The sequence below is a fragment of the Adelges cooleyi genome, unplaced genomic scaffold, assembly GCF_023614345.1.
Source record: "Adelges cooleyi isolate 19-005CV unplaced genomic scaffold, UGA_ACOO_1.1 ACOO_flye_CR_arks_rails_tigmint_CR_PRNA_247, whole genome shotgun sequence".
Taxonomy (NCBI): Eukaryota; Metazoa; Arthropoda; class Insecta; order Hemiptera; family Adelgidae; genus Adelges; species Adelges cooleyi.
In genome coordinates this window covers 4,088,988-4,102,558 of record NW_026095912.1, presented here as the reverse complement: position 1 = coordinate 4,102,558, position 13,571 = coordinate 4,088,988, and the positions used below count along the sequence as shown (strand labels likewise).

The following is a 13,571-nucleotide window of genomic DNA, read 5'->3' as shown; positions in this document are numbered from 1 at the left end:
CCTGTTAATGGCGTTCATGCTGAATATTTAATCATCGATATTTATACGTAAATTACTCGTAACGATATGGGAGTTGACGCAGTAAAATATTATTAAACACCATGATTGAAATATAGGTACAAGGTTATTGCACATATACCCAATATATATTCGATGATAAAAACAAATATGCCAGCGTACAGGGAGCTATAATCAAGTTTATAATATGTACACAGTAAAATTGGTATACTAATAATAAAGTATATAGTAAAATTGATATCCCCTCGCGCTACTATTTTTGAGATGTGAATAACCCGTATATATTTTCAACCATGTTAAAAACTAATTTTCGACAAAGATGGGGGTGAACAGCTGCTCGGCAGCTATTATATGGGTAGCAATGATTTCAATATACCGTGATTTAAAACAATTTAAAGCAATATACCGTATTTGTAATAGCATTATACACACTTCTACAACACTGCGCTTCAGTCTAGAAGTTATATTACAATAGAGATACAGGCTACACAATGTACGCATTTCCCAGGGGAACGGCCTCGGTCCGTTCACCCCTCGAAACGGGTCAATAGTGTACGACCCCTCAGCCCTTATTTGGCGCCGAAAGATTACACTTTGCCAACGTGACCGATAATAATATTCTCTCGGCGTGGACGACGGTAAAAAATCGTTTGGCCAACCTGGCGGAAAAGTCGGTGAGATATTAGAAACCTGGCAAATGTGTGATTTTTTCCAAAATCCAAAATATTATTATAAAGTCTTTGGTATCTGGCAGCTGATTGTTGCGTACAAAATAGCCGCTGGCGACCTGGGAGTTTATGTAGTCATGTATATATATATGGTATATTCCCTCAAAGGGGGACGTTAAAATCCGGCAGATGGCCGACGGGCAGACATAATGCTAAAATCAATAGTTTCTGCATCAATACACTGCGAAAATAAGTCTCAAAGGGATAGAGGGGACCGAACAATGAAGTTTGAAGAATAGGTAAAATGGGGTGCCGGGTAGAGATGTAACAACGGAGTATTTTGTTTGGTTGATAAATAACGGTAAAATGAAAAATGTCCACTGTACAATGTCGCAAAACTACAATATTGTCCTCAAAAATCCAATATTTAGGAATTTTGAATTCCTATAAAATAACTTACTAGTTGATAAATTTAGTAGCAAAACCACTCAAATGTACATATTTTTTTTCTTGTTTTATGATTTTGTAAAACATTAACCATGCTTTCTTATAAACAACAATAATAATAATAAAATACAATTTGTTGGAAAACTTTTAAATTCGTGTCTCAAGTTATGTGCTGTAATGTTTCCATTAAATTGTTTAAAAAAAAATCCACATGTAGCCAGTGCTTATAAGTATTATAACACATATTTTAAAAATTGTATTTTCAATTAGGTAGTACAATTGTATCATGTTGAAAAAGTCATCAGTTTGTACTGTAACATCCAATTAAGAGCACAATTTTCTCCTAATTTATATCAAATCTTCATCTTTAGTTTATAAATTATCTAAAGATGACAAATTGTCAAAAACATTTAATATTGCTCTGGGGGGGGGGGGGGGTTGTAAAAAAATAATACTACCTAACCAAATATTTCAAAATGATAAGCAACTTTTTTCCAACCAATTAAGTGATTTGTTGGAATATTTTTCCGAAAAAACTCGATAGTTCGATTTTATGAAAAAACGAAAAATCTGGACTTATAGTTCCGAAGATATTTTAACTCTTGCTTAAATGTCCGACATTCCACCACCTTCTCCTAATTTAAAAGTACAAAATTGCATTTTATATTTTTATCTTTGATAAAATTGTTGATTCCAAATTAAATACTTAGAAAAAATAATTTTTATTTTTACTTATACATTTTGTGTTTATTATGACTACCTAATTTAAACTGGGAGTAAAAACGTTTCTTTACACGAATAAAATCTCGGAAATTTCTTTACACGTCTTTAAATGCAATTTTGCATTTGAAATGCATTTTGGTAACTATTTTGCCCATCTCTGATAATATATTAATTAATAAAAATTAATAATCACAATAGTTAATATTGTGTTATCAGTTATCAGTTATGTGTACATCTTTTTAAATAGTTTACAGTAAACTTTTGTTAACTATTAAATGCTCAAACGCATACCTATACATTATATAATGTATAGGCTTTAATTGGTACATGTATAATATTGAAAGCTAAGTATTTTATTAAAACTATGACACAACTATTTCATAAGACTACTCTTATTTGTAGTTTTATGTATCTGTTCATTAGTGGTTTATAATTACAAAAAACATCAGTAATACATTTTATAAGGTTTTTATTTATTTAAGAATAATATTACATTCAAACATTGTGTTATTTCTATATTAACTTATAAGATAGTATGACATTGTCTAAAGATAGTTTTTGTACTATAAAATTTACATACATTTTTTTTTAGCATATCCATTAATGAGTACACAACTCTTATGTATTTGAAACCTAAATGCTATACTATTATTGTTTAAATATTGGAATAGAAATTCTTCAAACAATTATTAGTTTAAATAAAAACACACATAGAAGAAAAAATGCTTACGACATTCTTTATATAATATTACATTAATACACTTAAAAATATTAAATATGGCATATACGTTTAAATATTAAAAAAAAAATACCACACATGCAGCAAGTTACAATTTATTGAACTAGACAGAAACAACTATTTTTCTAAATATATTTTATAAGATAAATCTGATGATCTAAATTTAAATGTTAAATAAAATTACTAAAGTTTATTAATTGAAAAAGTATCACACAAATTAAATTTAACCCAAGATGAAATAAATATATTTTTATAGCCATAAAAATATATCAGCTTATGTCAACATTAAGTACAGAATTAATGTTATTAATAAATACAGATACTAATTTAAGATAAATTAAAGATAGCGAAAAAAAAGGAAAGTTTATTTACTTCGGAGGGAAAAAGAATTGTAAATATTTTTCGTAGAACAACTTATCATTGTCCAAAAACACAGTGAAAACAATCATGTCAATCTGCAACAGAGTAAAAAAACAACACTATAATAGTTGATTTAATTGCCATCAATGTTTTATGAAAACAAATACTGATACAAAGTGTAAAATATAGTAAAACAATTGAATACTGTCAAATTGACTTTTGTTTTTATACATTTTGATTTAATGAAAATGGTCCTTACCAAATGCGGATTTTCCTCCAAGAAACTTCTAATTGTCTTTATAGCAACGATAGCGGCTTCTTCTTGAGGATAACCTACAGAAACAAACAATCATTTATCAAACACAACAAATGTAAAACATCTGAAATATTCTTGTGTATGTATAAAAGTAAAACCCATAAAAAACTTGTACATTCATTAGAAAATGTTTCGATACAAATCTGGATGAAATATTATTAAGCGGGCGCCACTCAACCGTTATTTTCTTTAAAAATCCTACCTTGCGCGGATTAATTTTACAAAGGCTGTAATCAAAACTAAGAAATCAAATTTTCACATAATATAGACAACAACATTGTCTGTGTTCTATCATCGCCCTTTTTTAATATTGCAAACAGTTAATGAATAATTAATTAATTAAGAAACGACTTTTTTGACCATTTTAAAAATGATATAGCGTTGGTTGAATTAGGTATATCGAAAAAGTACTGATGATGGAACACAGATGATTTTGTCATAAATAATATGTATGAATTTCTTTCCTTAACTATATATAGCCTGAGAAAAATTAATCCGCATAAAACTCAACTCAACAGACATTTTTTTTAAATCTCTGTCAAGGATGCTGCGATAGTCCGAAAAATATTTCAACTATTAAAAAAGAGTCCTAACTACTAAACTCATAGTTACACATCACAGTTTAACCTTTAAGTTAAGATTTTGTAAAAAATTGCCTATACTTTACTCCTTAAAAATGGGCGGTGTGGCGTCCTCTTAATACAGAATTATGGGAAGAGGGAAGACAATTTGTATCCAAATTTTACTTAATAAAGACTTAAGACTATTGAATAGAGATAAAAAAACTATCACTAGTTTTGCATTGAAGTCGTAACATAAAAACAATTTTTAGCATACCGTAAACTCCAGTTGAAATGCAAGGAAAAGCCTAAAAAATATAATTGAAACATAATAAATAAATATGTAACAATACTTTGATTCAACAAGTGAAATCGCTAAACTTACAACTGTCTTTAAGTTGTTTTCCACGCAAAGTTTCAAACAATTTTCATAGGCGGCTTTCAACAAATCTGGTTTTTCGCCTTTTGGGCCAACAGTGTGTATGACATCTACAACAACAGAGGTTTTTATTTTAAATTTAAATGTAATTTATTATAACTGATTGCTTAATCAAACGCTAAGCTTACGTTTGGCCGGCAACTTATAGCCTTGTGTAATTTTTGCATCTCCAGTTTCGCATCCGTTTAATGTTTTGCACTCTTCGAGGAGTTCAGGTCCAGCTGCTTTATGGATCGCCCCGTCAACTAAACAAAAATTAATTCATGCGTGAATATTAGACTGAAATATTCACTCTGAAAAAAAAGACTACCTCCTCCGCCGCCGAGTAAACCGTTGTTGGCCGCAGTCACAACGGCATCAACTTCCAATTTCGTTATGTCTCCTTGCCAAAGTGATATTTTGTTGTTTATTTCTTCATTGAACGTTGGCGTAACACTGACGAGATTGTCTCTGTAGACCGGTACTCCTGCAAACATAGAAAAATAATAAATTAATTATAAAATTCAATTTTTTACTTAAGACGATTGTTGGTCTCTATTAACTAAGGTTTCTTATTAATATTCCTAGTTTCCTGTCCTCTCACCTTTTTTAATGGACCATAGGTAACCATTTTTTTCCCCAAGAAGGCTTGATTAAAAATTATCATTAACTGCCAGTTACGGTAGACTTGTAAAACTAACCAATATCAAACTAAAATGCATGTGATATTTAGAGTAGAATCATTGATTATAAATATTATAGATAGCCCACCGAGACAAATTTCAGTTCTGGGCGTCGACACGGGATCCATAGTAGTATCACTTTCATTGTAAACGATACTACTAGCGCCCATTCCGTGTTGACGTCCAGAACTGAAAATTATCACGGTGGACAATCTATAATATTTATAATCATTGATAGAACTCATTAATTAAAACTTAAACCATCATCATCAGCTTAACAGGTCTTTATGGCCTAATGCTGCTATCATGAGATGATGGTTTCAAAATGGATTCACTGTCTGGGACGGGTTGTCAGTCTGTAGTCGGAGAGGGAGAAGGTGGCATCTTTTTACAGGACTTCTGCTCACCCGGCAAATGGAGCACCCGTGACCAAGTGTCTAACCAGGGACAATGAGCGCTAACACACTACCACTTCACCCATTTAGCCACTCCTCCTCTTATTACAACCTAAACCATAAAATAAAAAAATTTAAGTCATATATGAGACGCACAGCGCCAAAATTTAAATATTTATTGATTAGTTTAATAAACAAAATTTAAGAATAATACATTGAAACACAATATGAAAGTTCAATTAACAAACCATTTTTTCATATTTATTTTCCCCATACAACAAAAACATTTTCTTAAATTTTAAAACGCGATAAATATATTAATTTATTTCATAAACTGTAATCTTTAATTTTTTTTTTCTACTAATACAACATTTGCAAGATTTTTAGTACTAACTCATTCAATTATTGAAACAGCTAAAGTAGGCTGTATTAAATTAAATATAATTTGAATGCATTTTTCAAGAACTATTATTACACACTCACTCAAATATATTTAAAAAATATTGCTCGTACGTTGATGTCACCCATTTAAATTGTTCATTACAGGTCTTAAATTGTCAGTAGTTCCAGTAATGAACACAATTTTTTATTTTCATACCCAGGATCTTGAATCATTTTATGAGTCATGTAAACCAATTTAGAATCGGCTAAAAGAACTCAACTGGTTCGGACTTTTAAAAATAAAAACCCGGGTTATTGCCAACTATAGTTGCGTTATTGTGTACAAATATTAATAGGCTCTGTCCGAATCGATGCGTCAATACAATTATATTTAACGACGGAGAGGCTCTTAGCGCTCGGATAGGATTTTAATTTTTTTTTTTATATGTAGCTATTATAAATATTCAAATTACTTTGGGTGGCCAACACCGTATGATAGTACTCGTTCCAATTGATCAACTCCGTCAACTTGACGACAGCGTTCACCGCTTTGGCCATTGCACGTATTATTGCTTGTTATTTCCGTTGAAGATACACACTACTGACCGGAATGGACCGAAGACCTGTGATGATATATCCAATCGTATTGGCGACGACAAGACACGGACAACCGACTCGGACGATCACGGGCAAACGAATGCCGAACGGCCGGTGGGGTGGAAGATATTTCGGAAACCCGAGTATTGATCGCAAAAATATATAATACTTAGGGAAAAAATCAATATTTTTCAATTTACCGGACGGTCGCGGGATGGAGGGAAAAATACGCATGTACAATAGCAGAATAATAATATTATGTTGTTATTATTCTGCGGCATACTCTGGTGAGAAAAACGCCGAACTCGCCGACGACTGGAGGTTGATAATAATATTACAACGGGACGGCCCGACCCCTCCCCGAGACCGTGACCAAACGCGAACAAGGTAAGTCCGGCGCGACCGGAGAACGTGATGAACGCACGCCGACAACATGGCTTCTCGCCCTAGGAACACGCGGCCGCCCGACCGCGCCGGCGGCCATGTTGCGGACGTCACTGGCCGCACCGGCATACCTATCTCCCGATTTTCGGTGGCGACCACACAACCGCGAAAAAAAAAACCACAGCGTTCACTGATAACGGCCGACAACGCTCTCGACGTTTTCTCACTGATAACAGCGCAATAGTAAACGATCGACCGCCCCTCTCCTCTCCTGCCGCCACTCTTGTGTGTGTATCTACGGCAGCTGCAGTTCGCCCGGTCGAACACTACTTGAAAAGTTGGAAATTAAAAAATCATCCATCCGCCGAAGCACCTCCCCCTCCGAGTCGTCTGTCTCAGCAAACCGTTACAACCGGTCGATCAGTTTTTTTCTGGAAAAGGACCGCACAGAAAAACCCTCGAGTCATGGTAAGCGACCCCTCCGTCTCGTACAACAGCAATCGAGTCGGGTTTGCCGCGTTATTGATCCAAAACCGACGCACGTCAATCCTTTGAAATTATTTTTCTGTTTTCTTTTCTGATTCGGTTCGGCTCGATTAGCATAGGTTAATGATGCACCGTGCCGTCACGTCTGCCCACAAACGAACGTTCCTTCGTCGAATCACTATTAGGGCGGGTTCCTCTATCGACTATAAGTGTACGACGGGGGTGTCGGAACAAGCTCTGATCAAAAACTTGCATTTTACTCACAAACGTCATTTTAACCAATTTTATAGTAGGTCTATCTAATTTTTCAAATCTATTTCATTATATTTTGAGTTACGCCCACGTAATTATTTAGATAATTTGGTTATGTCCCGGGGGGCGGGCAAGAGCGCAGATTTAGTATTATCTCATAATTAATTACAATAATAAAAACCATTATACTGGGGTAAGGTCTTCTGGAATTATTATTACACAGAGTAAAAATCAAGTCCATGTAAATTGATAGCTCTGTTTAAATAAAATAAAAAAAATTTATTTATAAAAAAAAAAAACTAACTACGTATTTTTGAAAATATTTTTTTATGTTATGGGCACCTAGTGAGCTAGGTACAATCAATTTTTCAGACCTTATGTCCAAAAACTATGCTTAGGAAAGTAAAAATAAGAAAAAGTTACTTCCTATTTTTCTAAAGCTATAGTGTGGCCATACAAATGTATTTTTTCTCAAATTATTAAAAGGAGAAGAGGTTATTATTTGGTCTTATGTACCATTAGGATATGATCTGCAGTCTTACTACATAAAGACAATTGTCTGGTAGTTAATAAGTTGTCCAAGGTAAAACCTTACTTTTTCAGCTATCTATCGAAGTTAAAAAAATATAATTTATTTTAAAATAATTAATATACTGTGGAAATGAAAATGTGTTTGTGTCATTCTGAAACTCTTGTTTTTCTTTATCTATTTGAAAAGTTGTTTTGTTAACTTCTACATAGATTTTTTCTGTAATAACGACTCATTCACAATCATGAAAAAATTAATTTTATGTACAATAAATTTATTTCGCAAAGTTTCATAAAAAAATTCAGTGACCGCAAAAAGGAATCAGTAATTTTTTATTATACGAGTTTCAGTATTTATTCTCTATTTGAAGTATAGCATGTCACTTTCCGTAGAATAGTCAAATTGATTTCAAATTCGTTTCAGAAAGGGTTGAAATGTTTTTAAATAAGTATTTTTACATCCAAAGTACAATTATATTGCAATAGAAAAATTGTTTTAAGTGGTTATGAAATTAAATTAAAAAATCTTAGTATAAAACAAGTGTATGGTATTTCCTTTGTTGAAGCCGTATAATGTTATTATATCTCGAAACTTTATAATACCAACGAAATATTAACCATGTTGAAACCCGATATCGTTGTAACATAAGTCGTACCTCGCTTCCTGAAAAACGATGCTGGATACAGCCGTTCATATAGATATGTTGTTACACTGTTTTTACTTTTCTAATGTAAAGTATTCATTTCACAACATGCTAAGTATTGACAAGACTTGTACCTAACCTTAGTAACTCAAACTTGGAGATTTAGTTAGCTATTTTCATTTGTACGCTTCGGCTTAGTTTTACCAATAATGTTAGTATCTGGAAGGCAAGCAAACGTTTGTTATTTGTTTCTATGATTCTAATTCCTTGTGGCTACACCAAAGAATTATAATTAGTAAAATGGTATTTTTATTTTTATTTTCCTATCATGTTTTATTAATTAATTGTTGGTTAAGCATTAGCATATAGTAAAAAAAAAAGTATATAATTTATACCTACTGTAGTATGTTTATATATTTTTACATTTAGTTAAGCAGTAAACCGTGATGAATATATAATGTGAAATAGTGCAGTGAATGTGATTTTCTAATTATTTTTTAAATTTTATGTTTAGTAATATTAATGCGTTCTAATTTAAAACTTTTTTCTTGTATTGTGTTGTTATTATCTAAGAAAAAAGTTTTAAAAATTTCTTTTTTTTTATAGTCTATGGGCGACAGAGTTACAAACATTTGGAAAAGAGCTAGCGATGAAGGCGAAAACAGAGACGACGTTCCTTGGCATTTAAAATATGGCGGCAGATCGTTGGGAACGTTTGCCGGCATTGGTAATTGTATAATAAATATAAATCTGAAATTAATTTCAATTAAACTGTTTTCTCCGCTGACAGTTTGTACTCCGGTTCCCTTTCAATACGAATAAATCTTTCGCCTTTTTGACAGTTTGTTGCAAGTAATAATGTATTTTTGTGGGAGCTAATAAAACGTTTATTTGTTCCGGAGCTAAAAAAAATAATAATTTCTGCCTTTCCCAACTTTTGCACTAAAACAGTCACCTATTTAATTTTTTTTTACTATTTATCGTTATAGGTACACTATAATTCTATTCTGAAGAAGCAGGACTGTTATACTGTTTTATTTAAAAAAAATAACAATAAATATTGTTGTTCAAAACAGTTTCTTTACCATTTTTAATGGCATACTTTCAGTCTAACTTTTCAAACCTTTTCTAAGATTTAGTCCTAAGACTTTCACATAGAAAAAAAATATCCATCTCTTCTTGAGAAAAGGGTTTATGATGTTGTCAGTGTTTATCGACAGTACTTTATTTTAAGAATACTGATCTACAGAGTTGCTAAATTAATAAATCGGATTGGATACTTTGATAATATCGTTGATTCAGACACAAAAAAAAAATACATTGTTGTGAAAACAATACCTTCTCAGGTCCACATCCAAACTATAACATTTTTAATATCAATAAACCTAATTTTTTTAAACTAATGTAAAAAAAAGACAATTTAAAATGTTAAATCAAAGTATTGAGAAGTAAGTTTTACTTGAAAAATATTTTCATCTCAAACATTTCTTCTTGTTACTTAATTATTTGAATTTATATGTATTTAAGTTGTACGCAATTGAAAACAATAATGATCATGTTTTTCAAAAATTCATATCTCCCAATTGAGGAGTTAAGATAAATTGTATTATTATATTTTATTAAAAAAAATCCAGGTAGCCATTTGTATAGGTATAAATGTTTAAAAAAATCCAAACATCAAATTGGGGTACAATTGGGCGAGACATATTGTATATTATGTTAGGTATTTGATCATTTATAGTTTTTTACTCCACATACACAGTTTTATAAGCAGGTTAATATTTTATGGATAAAATTCCTATTTTTCGGTTAACTTTTTTGTTTTAGAAGGTCTAATATTGAAAAAAAGATCATGTGATTTCAAAACAAAAATATTGGTTATTTTAGTTTTTATTAATTATTTAATTAACTTAAAAGTAGGCCGTTATTTGGCTGCATTATAATTTATCGTTGTTACTAAATTTTTTTTTAAGTATTTATAATACTTTTATAAATACTTAATTATAATTATGAGGCATATAAAAAAAAGGTTGATTAAAAAACTTTCTTTTTTTGTTCTTTTCAAATAACCGTAATAAAATAAACATAATGATATATTTTTACTTGCTCCAGAATATACATTACAGTAAGAAAAAAATATGAATTTCTGAATTATTTTTCGAAGCTCAAAAAAATTATGCTAAAGAAAATGTTTAATTGTTTTATTTTCTTGTTTTCAGTGAATCTCTTTACTGGATTGTGGAACGGAATCTCGATCATATTTTTGAATTCAGACTGTTTGTTCGGAGGAGTTTTGCAAATGTATAGATTTTGTATCGTTGACAATGGTGGTTCTTGGTCGATACAGTGAAACGAAAACAACAAATACGTTTATATTTTGTTTTTTGTCGCTTTTAATGTCATTAGCAAGATAATTTTCTCTCGAAACGACAGTTGTATTTATTATTTTGCTATATTATATCGACCGAGTAACACCCAATACCAACACAATGTTATCTAATTTTAATATAGTTTATAAAAATTATTTATCGTAATTAATTTAATTCGTTCAATTTTAGATTTCTGGGATTTTTGATGATAGCGTTGGAAGCGCCTTGTCTTTGTGTGTTTGTCGATTATATGCAACAAGTGAGCGACATTGCTGAGAGCAAACCATATTGGAGCAGAGCTATTTTTTACGCCGGGTAAGAAAATCGATAATATGAAATAGTTGACGAAATTTACCTAAATTATTACAATCTATTTCTATAGCTTAAAAATTACAAATATGCCTTATGGATGGACTTGGGCATTATTCGAATCATTTTTTATATAAATGAGGATAAAAAAATGTATTTTATTGTTTTCTACTTGTATATTTATTTCAAAATATTCGCTACTATAATAGTTATTTGGTCAAACAATTTATATTGCATATACATTTTTTTTTATTCATTTAAATGTCTATTTTTTTTTAATGAATATTTACCAATTTCATATCTTTTATGTTAAAACTAATTTGCTGGAATATTTAACAGGAATGACAGGAAATGTGTTTCTTTGAAACATTAGTTATTGTTTATTATTTAATTTAAATTTAGGCAAACACAGTTGATGGATAATTTGTAAATTTTAACAACAATTATTTGATATTTCAGAGCATCGTTGGTACCTCTGTTTATGTGCTTTGGACCGAGTACGTTCATTGCTAGTGCATTGGTGTTTGGTACCGGATTGTTGTACGGTTTAATGTCCATTGGAAAGAAGTAAGTGTTGTACAATCAAAAGTACATAATAATATTATTTTAACTGTTTCATTTGTTTAACATTTGAAATGTCCTATATTGATGGCTCTTAATAGTTTTTTTTTAATATCTTATTAATAATAATGTTATGTCGCCATTGTTATAACATTTTTGGCTTTTTGTTCTGTGTTTGTTCTTTTATGCGACTAATAGAGGATCTAGGGACGACATGGGCGTTATCGCCTCTCCTGTCGATAATGTCGCTCAACCTATGGGCGGACATCACACGACCTACATGGAAGATCCAGATGTGTGGCGTCCCACTTAAGGCAAAAAACAAAACAAAATTGACCTTTTTTTGTCTGCTTAGTATAGAATAGCTGGTAGATTCCCCTATTTTTGCTGTTGTTGTTGTTCACATTGTTTTTCACCAAACACAGAATTACATTTTTTCCATAATTAACCGTTTTATTACATTTATACCAAAGTAGATTATATTTTTTCATCATCAAGTTAATATTTGCCAAAATGAAAAGCAGGGTGTCCGGCCCAGTAAAGGCCAACATTTTAAAGCGGTTACAACTACTAACAACGTGTTGTAAAAGTTTTAAACGGCGGTAATAGAATATTATTTTTTGTTTTTTTAAAAACAAAATACTTGAATTACCTGCAAAAAAAAAAATACAATTACAACAAGTTAAAACAATCGATAAAACATTGTTTGTTGGTCTCCTTAAATATTGTTCAACCTTAGTAGCCCCAATTTTTACTGGCTTGTCATTTAAAAAAACTGATCCATTAAAATTTTTTTTTAGTATGCTTAATGAACTCAATACAACCAATTTTTGGGTGCACACCTAACATTTGCAGGGCTTTGTTAAAAGAAAACCTGCTGTGTTATTTTGTCTTTTTGATTTTGTCAATTTTGAAAAACACCAATTTTTTTTTTATTTTGCACGTTCAAACATGTATGTTAACAATGTAATTATTTTTGTTGGTTTTGTTATTATGATTACCTATTATTCATTTTTTTTTTTTTTGTGAAAACAACACGTCATAGTATATTATCGAGCATATTGTTAAATACTTATTTGTAACCTATCTCTACATTTCACGTACTTGTTGTATTTTTGAACACATTTTTATTCTTTTACTAAATCTGAAAACTAATTTTAAAAATCTTTTTATTCCAGGGCTCCCGCTGATCAAATGAAAAACACTGCAGCAACTTTAGAACCTTAACCGCACATATTTAGTCTGCTGCCCTCAATACAATCGTGGAGTCTACTACAATATTAATTATACAAAAAAAAAAACCCAAATGGTTCCTGAGGCCAATCGGCTATCGTTATTTTTACAAACATTCCAGTTAATCGCGGTCTCACGTATGTTAATGCAAAAGCGATCACACGTTTGATAGCTAGTGATTTGGACTTGATGTAATCTAAAATTGTTCTTTTCGGCGTACTAGCCTACTTACTCTCTCGAGACGATATAATCTCTTTTTGTCCATTATGTATCCCTACCAAAAGTGTTATTTTAAATTTTACATACAATTTTAACAAGTTTAATATCTAGCCATTCTTTTTACATAGAGTGTTGTTTATCGTTCTAACCACAAGTTTTGTCGACATTATCAATACTAAATTTCATATTGTGTATGAAAATATTATTAATCCTTATTAGTATTTTTCTTGTAGAACTAAAAACTATACTCGTAAACTATTTATATAAGACATATTATATTG

General features: G+C 30.9%; 2 protein-coding genes across 4 annotated transcripts; one reads left to right on the top strand and one right to left on the bottom strand.

The window, feature by feature from the left end:
- Nucleotides 1–2,433: 2,433 nt before the first annotated feature.
- On the bottom strand, nt 2,434–6,633 carry LOC126836569 (macro domain-containing protein CT2219-like). The gene is made up of 7 exons (XM_050570105.1): nt 6,182–6,633; nt 4,581–4,736; nt 4,399–4,515; nt 4,217–4,320; nt 4,109–4,139; nt 3,215–3,288; nt 2,434–3,050 (listed from the first exon to the last, which is right to left on the bottom strand). The coding sequence occupies exons 1-7, from the start codon at nt 6,264–6,266 to the stop codon at nt 2,964–2,966; spliced, it is 654 nt and encodes a 217-aa protein (XP_050426062.1). The 5' UTR covers nt 6,267–6,633; the 3' UTR covers nt 2,434–2,963.
- Nucleotides 6,634–6,933: 300 nt separating this feature from the next.
- On the top strand, nt 6,934–13,360 carry LOC126836890 (calcium channel flower). Of its 3 annotated transcripts, none has more exons than XM_050570598.1 (7): nt 6,934–7,157; nt 9,206–9,326; nt 10,819–10,900; nt 11,158–11,283; nt 11,737–11,844; nt 12,037–12,152; nt 13,017–13,360. In XM_050570598.1, the coding sequence occupies exons 1-6, from the start codon at nt 7,155–7,157 to the stop codon at nt 12,149–12,151; spliced, it is 555 nt and encodes a 184-aa protein (XP_050426555.1). In that variant the 5' UTR covers nt 6,934–7,154; the 3' UTR covers nt 12,152; nt 13,017–13,360. The 3 variants fall into 3 exon arrangements, with proteins under 3 accessions (XP_050426555.1, XP_050426557.1, XP_050426556.1); XM_050570599.1 differs by lacking the exon at nt 6,934–7,157 and adding an exon at nt 8,766–8,902; XM_050570600.1 differs by lacking the exon at nt 12,037–12,152.
- Nucleotides 13,361–13,571: the final 211 nt, after the last annotated feature.